We start from the raw sequence: 14,898 nt of genomic DNA, 5'->3' as shown, positions 1-14,898 counted from the left end.
ACTCCAGGATTCCTGATGCTGGGTCTCTTTTGCATTTTTCAGTTAGTCCCAGAAGTAGAGAAACTCCTCCTTTCTGTGTACATTCCATGTTTTACACTGTCTGTGAAGTCGACCTTCCCCTTGTCTTAGGCACTTCTTCCTCTAAGTTCTCATTTCCTATCTTCCTTCCCTCTTCCTGTGCCCTGGCTGCTTATTTGCCTTGAAGTTCACCTCAGTCTTCACCAGGCTGCTAACCCCACTCACTGGCCCGTTGCTGCCTCCTCTTTTCAATCTCCCCTCTTGTAGCTTCGCTTCTTGAGTGCCCCACGCTGGCCCATTTACACCCCACTCTCTCCCTGAGACCAGCTCTCACAGTCAGCATCCCTCCAACTTTGCAGAGTAGAGCTCCAGCACACATGATCCCTCCGTCCCCTTCTTTCCATCTGCACGTCCAGGCTCCAGCCTGAGCCCCACATCCCAGACCTGAGTGCCTGCTACTGCCACTTCACCTGTGCTCCTGCCTGTTCTCTTCCTAACATCAAAGTGACCCTTCACAAATGCAAACTTGAGTCAGCCTCCCCACCCAGCTTCACGTTCTTAAAGCACTTCAGTGACTTCTCACACTTTTATGATGAAGACCAAGTCATTAAGGGGTCTCCCAGGTCTCCCTCTGCTGCCTCAGCCCCAGCTCTCTCCCTTCACAGGCCCTGGCCACACCTGAAGGCCTGTGACATGCTGATGCCACAAAAGGGAACATTCTTCCTCACTCTTCACCTCAGTGGTCATTTATGTTCACTCTTGTTCTCAGCTTAAATCTTAATTCTTCAAAGAAGCTCTTTCTAGCCTGCCAGTCCAAATTGGGTCCTTCTGTTATTAACCCTATATTCTACTTACTTTTCCTAATTTTCATGCGAATTCATAATTCCCATTTATTTGTTTAGTGTCGCTTGCACACTGGATCGAAAGCTCCAGTGAGACGGCCTCAATTGCTCTGCAGCTATGGACCGCCATCACCGAGCACCAGGCAGGTGCTGCTGAACTCGTGCACAAGCAGACTGCTCTGTCCTGAAACCCTCCTCCTGTGGCTTCCAGGCCAGTGCTGCTGCCTGTGTCCCGACACAGCATCATCAGTTTTTCTGGCTTGTCATGTTCTTCTGCGCGTCAGTTTCCCCAGGCTCGGCCCCGGGTCTTCTGCTATGAACAACCTGTGTCCTCCAACGTCTGGACGGTTTTCATACCCATCCCCTCAAGTGTGTGTCTCCATCCTGTTCAGAGCTGAGCCTCCGACCTTCACATCCTGCTGTTGACGTGGCACCTGCAGACCCCAGGATGGCCTGCTTCAAATTTCACTTTGGCTTCATTACCATTTTCTTTCTTCACACTGTGATGGCTCCTTCCTCTTCCATCACTCCCCACCCTCCACGCACCCCACGCTGCTGTTCCTTTCTCTCCGCCCCCCACCCCAGAACAGTCTTCACCCAGGCCTTCCCACCATATGCAAACCCCTTTCCTGACCTCACCTCCTGCACAGTCTTTTAACTCTCAGCTTTAGAAACACTGGCCTCTCACTGTCTCCTCAAACCATCGTCCCCAGTCTCAGCGCAGCCTGTTCTCATGCTGCTTCTCCACAAGGGACATGGCAGAGTCTCCCCCATCATTGTCCGGGGCGGGTGTGGAACAGGGAGGCAGGGCCAGCCTGTAACTTGTCGAATGCTTATTATAATTCTGGCACTGTGACTAATGTGTTGCATGCACAGAGCAGATGCCTAACTGTGGATATGCATGGGAGAAGAGAGACCACGTCCATGGAGTCCCCAAAACTTGTGAGGGCATCCTCCAGGGAGATGACAGATAGCACAGAGACTGCCCCTTCCCTCCCCAGGGGATAACCGTGTTCTCTTTCCAGCACAGCCTCATGCTCTCCTGAAATGTACTCTCAAGTGATGTCCTGGTGCCAGCTCCTGGGTCCCTCCTGGTCTGCAACTTGGGCCATGCCCAAAGCCAGGGTTGCAGTGTTCTCAGTCATCTTCTCTCAAACCTCCTCTTGGTACCAAGACAACAGAAAGCCTAGAACTTGGGGACTTTGAAGGCTCCCTACGTGTCTTTCCCTAGGGTTTCTGTCTGGGGCCCAATTCCAGAAACTCAAGTGCTTGTTTTCTATGATTCCAAAAGAAGAGAAGAGGGAAAAGGCTTGGACTGCTGCTTAAAAATGTAATTAGTATCATATTTTAGCGACATTTTGACAATAATTGCTTCCCAACAATGCTGAGAAATCTGCAGCACAGACTCCCCGGTGCCACTGTCAGAGTGAGTGACTGAAGCCCTGTGCAGAGGGGATGCAAGGGCTGGTCTGCTCCTAAACCCTGTTTTCCCTTCCCCTGCACTGGCTCAGAGGCTGTTCTCATGGCCAGCACTGCTGTGTGTAAGACTCACCTATAGGTTATCTTTTCTAAAGGGCCAGGGTTTGCCAGACTACCGAGCCAATTAAGAAGAAAGGTGAAAGAAGCTGTTCCTGATGCAGCAACTGAGAAACACTCTATTTGGAACTGGTCCCACTCAGACCTTCTGCTGGCAGTTCACTTCAGTGACCAGGGCGAGTTCACAGGGGTTATATGTAAGGCAACAGCAAAAATAGTCTCCAGAGTGGAGCCTGAATGGTGCAGGAGGCCTCATGCTCAACAGCACACGAGCTGAATCTTCAGACACTGCTCATTCAACCAACAGTTTGCTTATTTTTAGCAATTAAAGCATTTTTCTCTTCATTTTGGGGGGAAACATTTCACAGTGATGACTGTTTTTAACACTGTGATAATCCACGTGTGAATGGTTCCTATTGACACCAGCCCTTGCTCTGTCATGCCCTGCTCAGTCCTAGGCCAAAGCCAGTTCACTGAGGCCAGGGCTGGGCCTGGATGCAAGAAAGGGGACAGAACACCTGGACACAGGCTCTTGTTGGAGCAGGCAGGTGACTGGTCACATTCTAGGCTAAGCACGGGTTAGTTTTTATCAACTCAAGCTGGCATTTTAGGTACCTGTTTCCCTTCATTAGGATAACTCAGAGTTGCAGACAAAGACCAACATGCTTGTCATCTCCCAGTGGATTTTCTTACCTGTTTGCTTTTCTTCCAGGTCACATTTACCAGAACGGAAAGGGTGGTCAGCAGGACCCAGGGAACCTAACCTAGCCATCCCTTGTGAAAGAGGCTGGAAAGAGACAGCCTTTGGGGTCACCACACCCCCTTCACACCATACTCTCTATTTCTCTGATGTGATGAAAAGTGGCTCAAAATCCCATGGCTCACTCCATGCCCAGGGCCACAGTCAGCCCAGGGCCCTCTTCTCCCCAAATAGGTCACCACTTGAGGTTTGTTTCTGTCTGCTGGCTCTAATCTCTGCCTCTCCTAGTGAAGAGCCAACCCATTCTGATTCCAGGTGCAGCTTCCCACCCGCTCCCCGGGAAGAGCCCCAGCCCCTGGGTTTGCCGTGCCTACTCACGCCAGCCTGGCCCCACAGTTTTCTCCCTCGATGTCACCTCCAGCCACATGTTCAGTGTTGACAGACTCGGTCTCACTTGTGGGCATGCTCACTGCAAGAATCAAAGAGATGCAAAGCAAGGCATTGGGGGTGGGAGAAAAGTGGATGGAAGAGCGTTAGTGGCAGCACACCCAGCCCTGAGCCTAAGCACTGACCCATCTGTGAGGTGAGGCCCTGGCACTGCCCTGGCCAGGTGCAGGGATTCCCATGACTGACACGTCTGCTGCTTTTCTGTCTGCTACTTGCTGAGGGCAAGTTTTGCTGCCAAGGACACTGTAGGTAGTTGGAATGTGGGAGGAAATCTGGTGATAAGGTGATTTTACCTTATAGGACACATCCTGAAAAAACTGAGCATTGAATTCTTCCTATTCTTTCTCTATCTTCAACTCTATGGCCTCAGAAGAGCTGTGGAAGCTTTACCATTTGTAACTACAAGTCACCATAGAAAGAGGAGTTTTCACAAAAATATTTTGTTTCCCTTACTTCTTTCCACCCACCAACTCTAAGGGGCTCCATCCCCAAGACTAGGGTCCAGCTTGTTTGCAGAAAGGGCATTTTTGCTGCCTGCATGAACTACCAGATGGATTTGGAGGACTGCCCCTTTCCTGTAGTTCAGGCTGGGTCCTAAGTCAATTACACCAGGACTATACCTGAAACAGAGACCTTCAAGTGAATGGCCATTACCAGGACCATGCACCAAGACTCAGACTATCATTGCAGACCTTAGGAATGGAGGAACCCAAGTGTGGAGTCCACAAAATTAAGTTTAAATGTGGCCTGAAGACAGCCTGCATGGGTACTATCTCCCCTTTCAGCAGTGCTGACATTCCCATCTCAACAGGTTGACTTGCGATACTAGAGCCAACCTGTCCAGTCAACATCCAGCCCCTTCCCAAGGCATCAGTGGGCTAGATTTCCAGAACAGCAGGAGTTTTCTAGCTTGGAGCCCAGTTTGGCTTATAATCGATTTTATTATTTTATTATTATTATTTTATTTTATTATTTTTTTTCCAAATAAAAGTTTAACTCGAAGAATTCTTTTCCATCACCTTCTATCACCCTTTCAACATGGCACAACAAGTCCCCTGGTTTGGTCAGCCCTGCAGAGTGGCCATTATATCACTTGTCCTGGTCCAGCTCTCCTTCCAGAGCAGAGTTCCTCACCCGGTGAGACAGTCACTAGCCCTCAGAAGCCAGAGAGTCTATAGTCAGTGAGGGGTGGCATCAAGTGACAAATTCCCAGGGGACTGCCACAGCCCAGGAAAAGACTTCTACTGGCTGCATGAATAAAGTTGATGAATGTGGATTTTCCCAGTTTCCTTTCTTTTGAATAAAGAGAAGCCAGGTGAGTGAGAAGAGGCTCATTTCAAGAACATGGTAGAAACAAACAGAAAGCCTGTCGCTTACCTACCATGTGCTTGACTGTCATGTATGAGAGACCTCTCCGACCTAGGACACTTTTTCAGTAAAGTTGGGTATAAAGAAATCCAGGTGTTATCTCATAGACATTTATTGCTGGATGAGATTTTAGAAGTATCAAGCTCTAACTTGTCCCCCACTTCACAGCAGAGCAAAGTGAGGCCTAGACAAGGGGTGGGATGCCCAAGATCACATGTGTGCTTGGGGTAGGATGGGGACCTGGGCATGGGCGTCTTGCCCCTGCACCAGGCTCATCTTGATTGTCCCAGTGTGACCAACTCCCTACTCTACACCCTAGGACAAGACAAGTTTCTTAAAGCCAAATCAGGCTCTGGGAGCCTCACGGGATGGCAGGGAATAGGCAAACATTGGTGTTGAATTTTACAGCATTTGTGCTCACTCTACAGCCCAAGGTCTGACGGAGCTGGAGAGACCAGAAATTAGCGATGGTTTTGGCACTAAGAGCTGGGAAGACAGAGCTTCGGAGCTTGCCAGGTCCTTCTTCGCTCAATCCATACTAAGGAAGACATCATAAAATTGAAGAGCATTTGGTCTTTCAATCCATCCATCTCCATCTCCAGCCATCTCCAACCTAAGGCTCTTTTTCCTCTCTAGTCATCACTGGAAGGGCTCAGCCATGTATGGAAAGCTGCTGACCTTGTGACACTTTGCTCCCAGAGAGTCCCTTATGTGCTAATGGAGTGATGTGGTGGTGGTGGTGGTGGCTTGGAAGGACAACCCAATTAGGAGTGGGCAGGTCTGGGCATAGGAGTAACCATACCCAGGCACTGCCTGAACCAGTACCGATGTATTTGCAGTGACCTTAACCTTGGCCAGCACTGTACAAAGGAAGGGCTCTATAAAGGAACAGCTGCTGCTGGCTGTCATGTCTTCTGACTTTATATGAAGAGATGATAAGGCAATGGCTTTAGGTGGGACAGGTTACCATCCCCTCAAAAAAACATACATACACACACAAACACACACATGCACACACACACATAACTACTGCATCGCAAGCCATCAAGACAAACACCCTTCTGACCAGTCCAGTAAGTACTAACGTGCAGTTAAACACACAGAGCACATGGGAACATTACCATGGGTTTCTGTGGAGTGCCTAAACCAAGCAAACTTCCCTTTCTTCTGATCCAGCAAGCCTGCCGGAGTGCTTCCTTTCACAGAAAAGATGGTCAGTGTCAAGAACCAGGAGGAAGACATCAACAGAACATGCAGTCAGCCACGGGCAAAAGAGAGAAACAAGGAACTCAGCTTCACATAGAACATCCATTTCATCTCCGAAAATAAACCACAAAAAATGTAAAAAGCAATAAACCAAAACGTATAAGAAAACATAACAAAATAGAACCAAAATCCCAAATCACATGAATTAACAACACGAAACAAATGATTAACCCTGGCGAAAAGGCATGACTCCAGCAGAGGCTTCAGTCTACGCTGGTAGATCCGATTGTGACTCCGAGGGGAGGCTTCCCAGGAGGGGACTGCCTCTCAGCCCTCCTGCCTCCTGTGGGAGCGGCTGCTTCTACAGGCTAGAGTGGGGTAACTGCTAAAATCAGTAGCCAGGTGACTTGTCTTCTATCCACGAGACTATATGGCAAAGCTTTCGCCTGCAGACCCAAGGATTCCCCCACCACTGACAACTGGATGACGTCGCTTGCAAGTGGAAAAACTGCCTGTTGAGCTTGCCCCTCAGTCCAGTTCAATCATTCAATTCCATTCAGTAAAGACCCATCAAATGTCTTGGGCCTGATCACATCCAAAACATGTATGTATCTGCTTTTACTCAGTTTAAGAGTTAAGTGGACAAAGAAGTTATTAAATTGTCTGTCAATGGGTGGTCTTTTGAGGTTTGTATAAGCTTCTGTTGGATCAGGCTGTAGTTGAAGAGGTGCGTGTTAAAGGAGAGTGGAAAGACTCTAACCCTGGCAAGGGGAAGAGCAGAAGTTGTGCACCTCTGCCAGGCCACCATGGACGGTGCTGGGAGTGTGTGGTGACCAGGGTGCTGTCGCAGCCGCTTTGTGAGCAGCAGCAGCATGCCAAGGCTGGAGATGGGCTGCCATGGGGAGAGGAAGCACACGCCTGACGCCCCATCGGCTCTGGGAAGGGCATGAAGGGAAGGCCACTCGAGTTGTAGGTGCTTCCTGACTTCACCCTCCTCTGCAGGATCTCAGGTCATGCTCAATGAACTTCCTTGAATGCTGCTTGTTAGTGAGAATTCTGAAGACTAGCTTGTAACAGACAACGGTCAGGCTTATTTTTAACTCACATAAAGGGCCACGTCTCAAACACATTCATCTTTAACATACAAAGTGTGGAATAAAAAGAAACTTCACATCCAATAGCATTTTTTTTTTCATGTCTCAACAATCCTGTATGAAAAAGCACTGAGTCAGGAGCTGAAATGAGTGACTTGGCTCTAGCTCTATTCTAGAGAAAGGTGCATGTCATGCTAGAGTAACAGTCACTAAAGTAAGCATCACAGAAGGAGTGGTCTTTTCTCTGGAGGAATGAGGGTGGACACGTGGCTGCTGGCCACCATGTTTGCCTGCTTGCACAGTTGTCTGAGGGGACAAGAGCCCAGGGCACTGAGGTCTTTAGTATAGAAGCATTATCCAGCTTTTGGCTTTGACATTTTGCTCAGTTTCAGAAACAACGGTACGATAACTTTAAAAGCAGTGATAAGACATAAATACACAGTGTCTAATGTATAACTGAATCTGACCAGGGCTGCTCTTTCACGTGGGCAAAGTTGGCAGCCACCTGAGTGATTTGCAGAACATCTAAGTCATCTCCCTTGGTGACAGGCAGTGGTCCCCATTAGATCTGCTCTTTTGGGTCAAGTCATGTATCTGATGGTTCCTTGCTGAAATGAAAATATCTCACCCAGAAGGAGCAGCACATTAACATACCAGTGCCTATTAATCTGTGATAATTTATGCCATCAGCATCTGGGAGAACAAAATGGGTGAAGATGGAAGTTCATGTTCCTACTGCTGAGGGATTAGCCAGCAGTATCACAGGTTTCTTTAAGGGAAACTTCAAGAAAACTGAAGGTCCAAATTGCTGAAAGTTTAGAATCATGAATTCTGGGTACTTATTCTATGGATAAGATGAAAAGCCTGACCCATGCTGCAGCCAATCAAATGATGAGTTGGTTGGGAACTAAGACGGAAAGTTGGTAAAGAACCCAGGCATCCAAGGGCACCTTTTCTGTGAAGGCAGCCCCCTCCAGTGCCCTTAGAAGTGATGCCTGATGGTCTGCTCATCTGCAGACAACGTCATGGTAACACAACCTCTGTAAAACACAAGGTGCTTTACTGATTGGATTTTGGAAGGAGAATGCTGAGGAAGAAACCTAGAGAGGAATCTTGTTTTCTAACTTTGCAGATACCGAGGACCAAGTGTGGGTCTCTGAGATATCCTGGCCCTTGGCTTCTGTGAGAAGATGTCAAAAGAAAGTGAGATTTCTTTGAAAGAGTAGTTAACAGCTGCCATTGCAAGTGATGGATAACACAATTGCATTTTTAGTCATGTCATCAATGGCTACAGCAAGTTTTATAGACTCCATTTTGCTGATAACTGATTATACCCTTGAATCGATGTCTCCCCCACTCCTCACCACGCCTGCTCTTGGTGGCCACTCTTGATTGAATGGTGCTTAGCAGGACTATCTCCATGTCTCAAGAGAGGTGCATAGTTATTGTCTCACAGCAACCAATGTCTCCTCTGACCTGCTTGAGAATAGTCGTGTGGATACTGGGGAGATCATAAGACGTTATTTTCTCCACGGGATAATCTCCTGAAACTGGAAACCACACAAATCATGCTAGGAGAGGAGCATTAGATCTAAGCTGTTTCGAAGATTGGTATTCGCTGGTGTGTTTGGGTTTGCAAATCATCTGAGAGTTTATTCCCTGGAATTTGGGACACCTCCATTAAGAACCAGGTGGTACTTTTGAAGTGTGGCTGCACAGACCAACTGGCCAGGCTTTCCGCAGCTGTGGTCAGCAGAGGAAGAGTAGGCTCACAGCACATGGTCCTCATTTTCCCCTGTAGGAAGTGAACTCTCTATAACACTAATGAGTGTCTCGAGCTGGAGAGTTCCTTATATTGCTTAAAACCACTCCCCAAGTGGTGAATCTGCTCCAGGCTGTGCCAGTGTGTCAACACTCATGTTTCCTTAGAAAGAAACTAAATCTCTTTTAGCCACCATGATGCCAACATGACATAGTAATATGTATGTCCAAAGATGGCCAAGTCCGATCACATGAAAAAAAAAAAAATCACTCTGGAGGGGGTTTTGGCAAAGGCTGAGAGTCAGAACAACTTTAGTTTTGATAAAGAAAAAAGGTCCATCAAGGTAACTTAGCTGTAAATCCACAAAGGAAACAGTGAGCAAAATCTTCTGGGCATTCCTTCCTTTACCCTGGTTTCTTTCTCCCTTCCCTGCGTCCCTCTGCCCTTCCCATCCCCCAGGCTGGGAGGAGATAGGTGAAGAACCATCCACATGTTAAATATCTGGCCCTACTCCCAAGGCACTGTCTCAGGTATTTTATGCGTCCTGACTGCCTGAGTGGCGTCAGAGCCAAACTCCATGTGAGAGAACGAGGAAGGAATCTGGGGAGAGATGAAGAAATCTGCCTAGTTCTGAAACCGCTGGTCATCCCAAACAGCTTTGGCCTTGTCCCAGAGTTGAGGCTTTGTGATGTCCTGCTGTGGCTGTCCATAGGAGTGGCTGTCCTCTCAGCAGGTTTGCTCAGAGATGCCCAGTCTTTACTGTGGAATGCAGCTGGTGGCCCATTATCCAAGGCCAGAGCTCACCTGCTGCTGTCTGCCTTCACCTCCTCCTGTTGGGAGAGGCTGACGCCCTGGCCAGACATCCCAGGCAGTAGACGGCGATGTCGGGAGCTGCAGGAGCCGAAGGCATTTCTCACACAACCTGAGCTTCTCCAGGAAGGTGAAATGCCACATGGAGCCCGTGGGCTGAATCCTGGTTGGCCAGCCTGGTGGGGCCAGACTGCCCAGGCCTCTGTGCACTCTGGGATGGAACTAAGAATTTACTCTGGCATTTACTTGGCCAGATGCCAATTTTATTATATTTTTTGCATATGAGTGGTAGTAACTAGTATGTATTTTCTGAAAGTACTAATCAGAGTTAGGGCTAATAAGGAAAAGAATACCTAATTTCCCACCACACTGACTCTAATCTAGAATCTAAAGCTTCCTGTGATTTGGCTCCATCCTATCTGTGATGGGTTGAATTATATCCCCCCAGAAATTCATATGTTGCAGTACTAACCCCCATACCTCACAGTATGGCCATATTTGCAGACAGGGTTTTTAAAGAGGTAATTAAATAAAAATGAGGTCAAGAGGGTAGACTCTAGTCCAGTGTGACTGATGTCCTTACAAGAAGAGGAAATTTGGACACAGACGTGACAGAGGGAAGACAGTGTAAAGGCGATGGAGAAGACAGCTGTCTACAAGCCTAAGGGAGAGGCCCGGAGCTGACCCCCTCACGGCCTGCAGGAGGAGCCAGCCCTGCCAACCTCTGATCTCAGACTTCCAGCCTCTGGAGCTGGGAGAAAACCAATGTCTGTCGTTTAAGCCGCTCAGCCTGCGGTACCTTTTTAGGCAGCCCTGGCTGACTAAGACACTATCTGTTCACCCTTATTTCCTGGTACTTCCTGCAGAAACTCTCCAGCCAAGTCCTTGCTGTCCCTGAAGGTGCTATATTTCCTCCAATCTCTGGCTTTTGTGTATGGGGTATAATAGATCACGCCCTCTCCCTGGAGTGCCTGTCCCCCCCACCCCCACCAGGTGTTCCAGGGGTCAACAAACCACTGTCAGTGGGCCAGATCAAGGCTCTGCCTGTTTTGTAAGCAAAGTTTTGCTGGGACATAAGCTTGCGTACTGTGTGGGGCTGCGTGCAGAGGCTGCAGAAGACTCGATGGGCCTTCAAAGCTTGAAAGATTCATCCTCTGGCCCTTTATAGGAATTCAAGTTTCAGTTCCACCCTCACCTCGCTGTGTGACTCTGGGTAACTTATTTAACCTTTCTGAGCCCAGGTTTCCTTCTCTGTTAAAAGGAGATAGTGATACTACTTATTTCAAGAGCTTTTCATATGGCTTAAGTGAAATAATACTTGTAAAAGAACTCTGTAAAATGGTTAAGTGCTATAAATATCTGCTAATATTACCAACTAATTTTAATCTGTTTTTCTTATAATTTGCTGTTATTTCACAAATATTAGATTTGTCGCTTTGGCTAAATTATAATTTTCTCAAGGCCTGAGACTTTATCTTAGAATTTTCTGGACTCCTTTTCAGATCTTAGTGGTGCTGAATATGGAACTATAACAGCACTTTGTACCTTCACGGATGTTTAAAGGGACTCTTATAGGCTGCATGGCTTGTTGGTTTGTCCTTCAGACCTGCTCTCCTTTCCTCTCCACTGTGCCCTGGACTCTTGACCCTTTTAAACTGTACCAGCATGCTCTCCTCTGCTAGGCTTCCCCCTGGGGCTGGCCAATGGGAAGCTCTAGCAGGATGTCCATGGACAGGCCTGGGGAGAGTAAGGCTGGAGTGTTCACTCCCCTGGCCCTCGTGTGCAGGGCTGATGCAGATTGGCTGTGTCTTGCTGTTGAAGGCCACAGGTCTGGTCACGTGACCCTGTGCACTGCTACCCTCTCTGACTCTGTAGCTGCTTGCTCACTTTTCCTCTGCAGGCTTGTGTGGTAACAGTTTCCCACAGTTGCTACTCTGGGGTACTGCACTGTCCATCGCTGACTTCCTCTAACTCTGCCTGCTTCTTTATTAAACTCTCATTAAATCACTCAGCCTTGGAGTACTCTCTGTTTTCTGTGAGGACCTGACTGAGACACCTCTAGGGTACGGGCAAGGTAGATATTATAATCCCCCAAACGTTGAAGTTAGGTGCCTAGGCGAGAGCTAGTAGGTGGTAGAGAATGACAGGCCCTGAATGCAAGCTTTTTCCACCATCAGGCCACCTCTGGATCAACTTTACTCAAGCACATGTCTGCAGGCTGGATTACTGCTAAGGACTGGTGATGCAGGGCACCACCACAGGGTGGCTTTAGCCCCATGGCAGAATGCAACCAAACACTGCTTGTGGTTACTGTCGCAGGAGACTTTTGGGAGGAACTACGGTACATTCCATCTGATTTGACAACTTGGAAAGTTATTTCTTACTACTTTCCCACAGTTTGACAGGTCAAGCACATGCACCACCAAAGTGATGGGGAGGAGCTCCTCACTGGTCTGTGCCCGACTGAGAGTCTTAGCAGTCTCCCCAGCACTGTGAGCCCAGGGAAGACCAGAGAATCCTTGCCTCAGCCCTGCCACCAAATAGCTCTGAAGCTTTGACAAGTCATGTGATAATTCTGGGGCTCATTTTCTTCATCTCTTACACAGATAAATTGAACTAAAGATGAAATAAAGGTCCCTTCTAAGGGAACGATAGAGAGGGAGTGAGAAAGGATAAAAGCAGACTGTAGAAAAAAAGAGGAAAGAGATGGTGAGAGAGAAAGAGAAGAGAGAAAGTAGACTGGTACCCAGGCCATGGCAGCCAGCCAAGGTTGGAAGGCCACAGAGAAAGGTGCCACCAGCCTCCAGAATCTTCTCAACGACTTCCTGCCAGCCCAGGCCCAGCTTGGTTTCCTCCACATAAGCAATTAAAACCCGGCTGGTTTCAAGCCATCAGAAAGTAAATATAAAACAGGATTAAATATTAAGGAGCCAAACAAAGTGGCCTTATTAAAAAGGCACAATATGAGTACAACGTGCCATCATAATAATTATTATCACTGCTATAAACTGGGAGGGGGCATAAATGCCTGTGCTTGATCTGCAGTCATGATCCAGAGAAGAAAACCAGGGCTGCTGTGATCTCAGCAGGCCATGAACACCCGCAAGCAGAACATTTCTCTGCACCATGATGGCATCATGGAGTTGGGCCACCGCTTATTACTGCGGGGTTGGGAAGGTGGGCAATGACAGGAGGCAGGGGCAGGAGCCCACCTGCACCAAATGAACTTCCCGACTTTGGCACACATCCCTCTCCCCTCCTTTCCCACCCTGCCTGCCTTCATCAGGGGCAGCAGGGCCCTCGGGGACTCTGGGGGAAACAGGACATCTGCTCACACAGGAGGGGTGCTTCACCTCAAAGGGAAAATACAGCTCACCTGCAACCATTAGGGATGGGACAGGGATCCTCTAGACATGGATTATGGGGGCTTTCTGAATAGGAGGCGTTTGGAAACCCGATTCTTTGGGGCATAAAGTTACTTTTAGGTTGGAGAGAGGACATTGTTCTGGTTCCCAAGGCCAGGCTGAGCACTAGACCCATAAGGTGACAGGCACAGAGAATGATTTGCAGTGAGCAGAGCATGTGCTTAGACACGCGGGCTCTGAGCAAGGCAGCCTGAGGCCAAATCCCGGCTCTGCCACTTTGGAGCCATGTGAGCTTGGACATGTTACTTCAATCCCCTGGGGCTCAGCTTCCCCACCATAAATGGACATCTTAATCATACCTGTATTGCCGTCAGAAGCGGTCTGTAAGACTAGGCCAGCCTTCATTTTGTAGGTGACAATGGTAAGGACCAGAGAGAGCCAGTGACTTTCTCAGGGACACACAGCTAGTTAGTGGTAGAGTTTCAAGCCCCTCCCAGCACCCAATGCCACCTCCCTTTCTCACTTGCTGTCCACTCACCTCACAGAGAGGCTGAAACCCTGTCCTAGGTCAGGAAAGCATCACTGCTGAGCACACACCCTGCCTCTCCTCCTTGTCTGTGGATGAGTTTTGAAATTGGTACCCTGTTCCCTGTTGCTCACAACAGCTACGTGGAGCTCACGCACCACTCCCATTTTCTCTCTTCTCTTGGGCCCCGTCTTCCCCTTCACTGCTTTCTGCTGCTTGAGATAATTTTGACCCAGGTTGGGTTTCCTGCAAGGAGGCTCTGCAGGGACCCAGCATTACCTTCAAGGACATGGGTATGCACTGAGGGGAGCCATCTTGAGCAAGGGGCAGCACTTCCTCGGAAGGCCTTATTGTCCCTTCCAGCACGCAAGTAAATTGCTGCCTTAAATTTCTAGGCTGCCTCCATTAATGGCTTTTATGTGAAGTGAGTCATTTTAGCTCCCAACCCCGTGGTGCCTCTCCAGCCCCATAATTTCATGAATGAGTTTATGGGCAGCTGTCAGAATATCAATCAGCTTGCCCCTCCTGTGCGAGCCCTTTGCTTTAATCAGTCTCCCCACTCTGCCTGCTGGGTGCCCCCTGCACTGGTGTGGGTGCGGTCCTCCGCCTGCCTGGCTGCTTTAATTGCCCAAGCCCTTCACTGAGAGGCCCATGGCAGTTAGCTTCATGCCTTTCTAGGGCCCAGCTATGGGCAGGGGCCTGGGAGGTGGGACTTCCCTCTTCTCTGCCTCGGTCAGGCCCCCTCAGGATGGGGACAGCAGCCAGAGATGGTGTTCTGGGGATGGTGAAGGGCCTGCAAGTCACATTCTGTGGCTTACAGAGAGCAGCTGAAGAAACCGGGAAGGTTTGATTTAGACAGGATAGGTTAGGAGACCTCACCACTTCTTCAAATATTTGAAGTCTTTTCATGTGGGAGGAAGTTCTACAAGGAAGATGCATCAAAGAAGGAGAACTGGAGGGGGAAGCATTTGCCCTAATGAAAGAAACATTTCCAAAATGGCCTGGGTACCTTGAGAGACTAGGAGCTGCCCAGTGAAAGTTTTCAGGCAAAGCCTGGATAAGCACTTGCTGCAGAGTTGAGAGGAGAGTCCTGAGATTTCTTTTGCCTTAGAAAAAATAAATCAAGCTTTACAAAAAAGGAGAGCTCTGATTTGATGAGCACCGAGCTGCTGATTGCCCATGGGGGGGAGGTGGGGAAGGGTGCTTGAAGCCCGCATGTGCTCC

The 14,898-nt window shown here is 48.7% G+C and overlaps 1 protein-coding gene across 1 annotated transcript in view; it reads right to left on the bottom strand.

Moving 5' to 3' along the window:
* Positions 1 to 14,898, bottom strand: part of CACNA1C (calcium voltage-gated channel subunit alpha1 C) — a 609,830-nt gene that overhangs the window by 122,926 nt on the left and 472,006 nt on the right. Inside the window, exon 10 of the mRNA XM_063076446.1 lies at positions 3,475 to 3,565. Coding sequence (XP_062932516.1) covers positions 3,475 to 3,565 — 91 coding nt within the window. The remainder of the gene's footprint in view (positions 1 to 3,474; positions 3,566 to 14,898) is intronic.

This window comes from Cynocephalus volans, chromosome 1, assembly GCF_027409185.1.
Source record: "Cynocephalus volans isolate mCynVol1 chromosome 1, mCynVol1.pri, whole genome shotgun sequence".
In the NCBI taxonomy this organism is placed as follows: domain Eukaryota; kingdom Metazoa; phylum Chordata; class Mammalia; order Dermoptera; family Cynocephalidae; genus Cynocephalus; species Cynocephalus volans.
The sequence above is the reverse complement of the archived record's forward strand: the minus strand, read 5'-3'. Positions and strand labels throughout refer to the sequence as shown.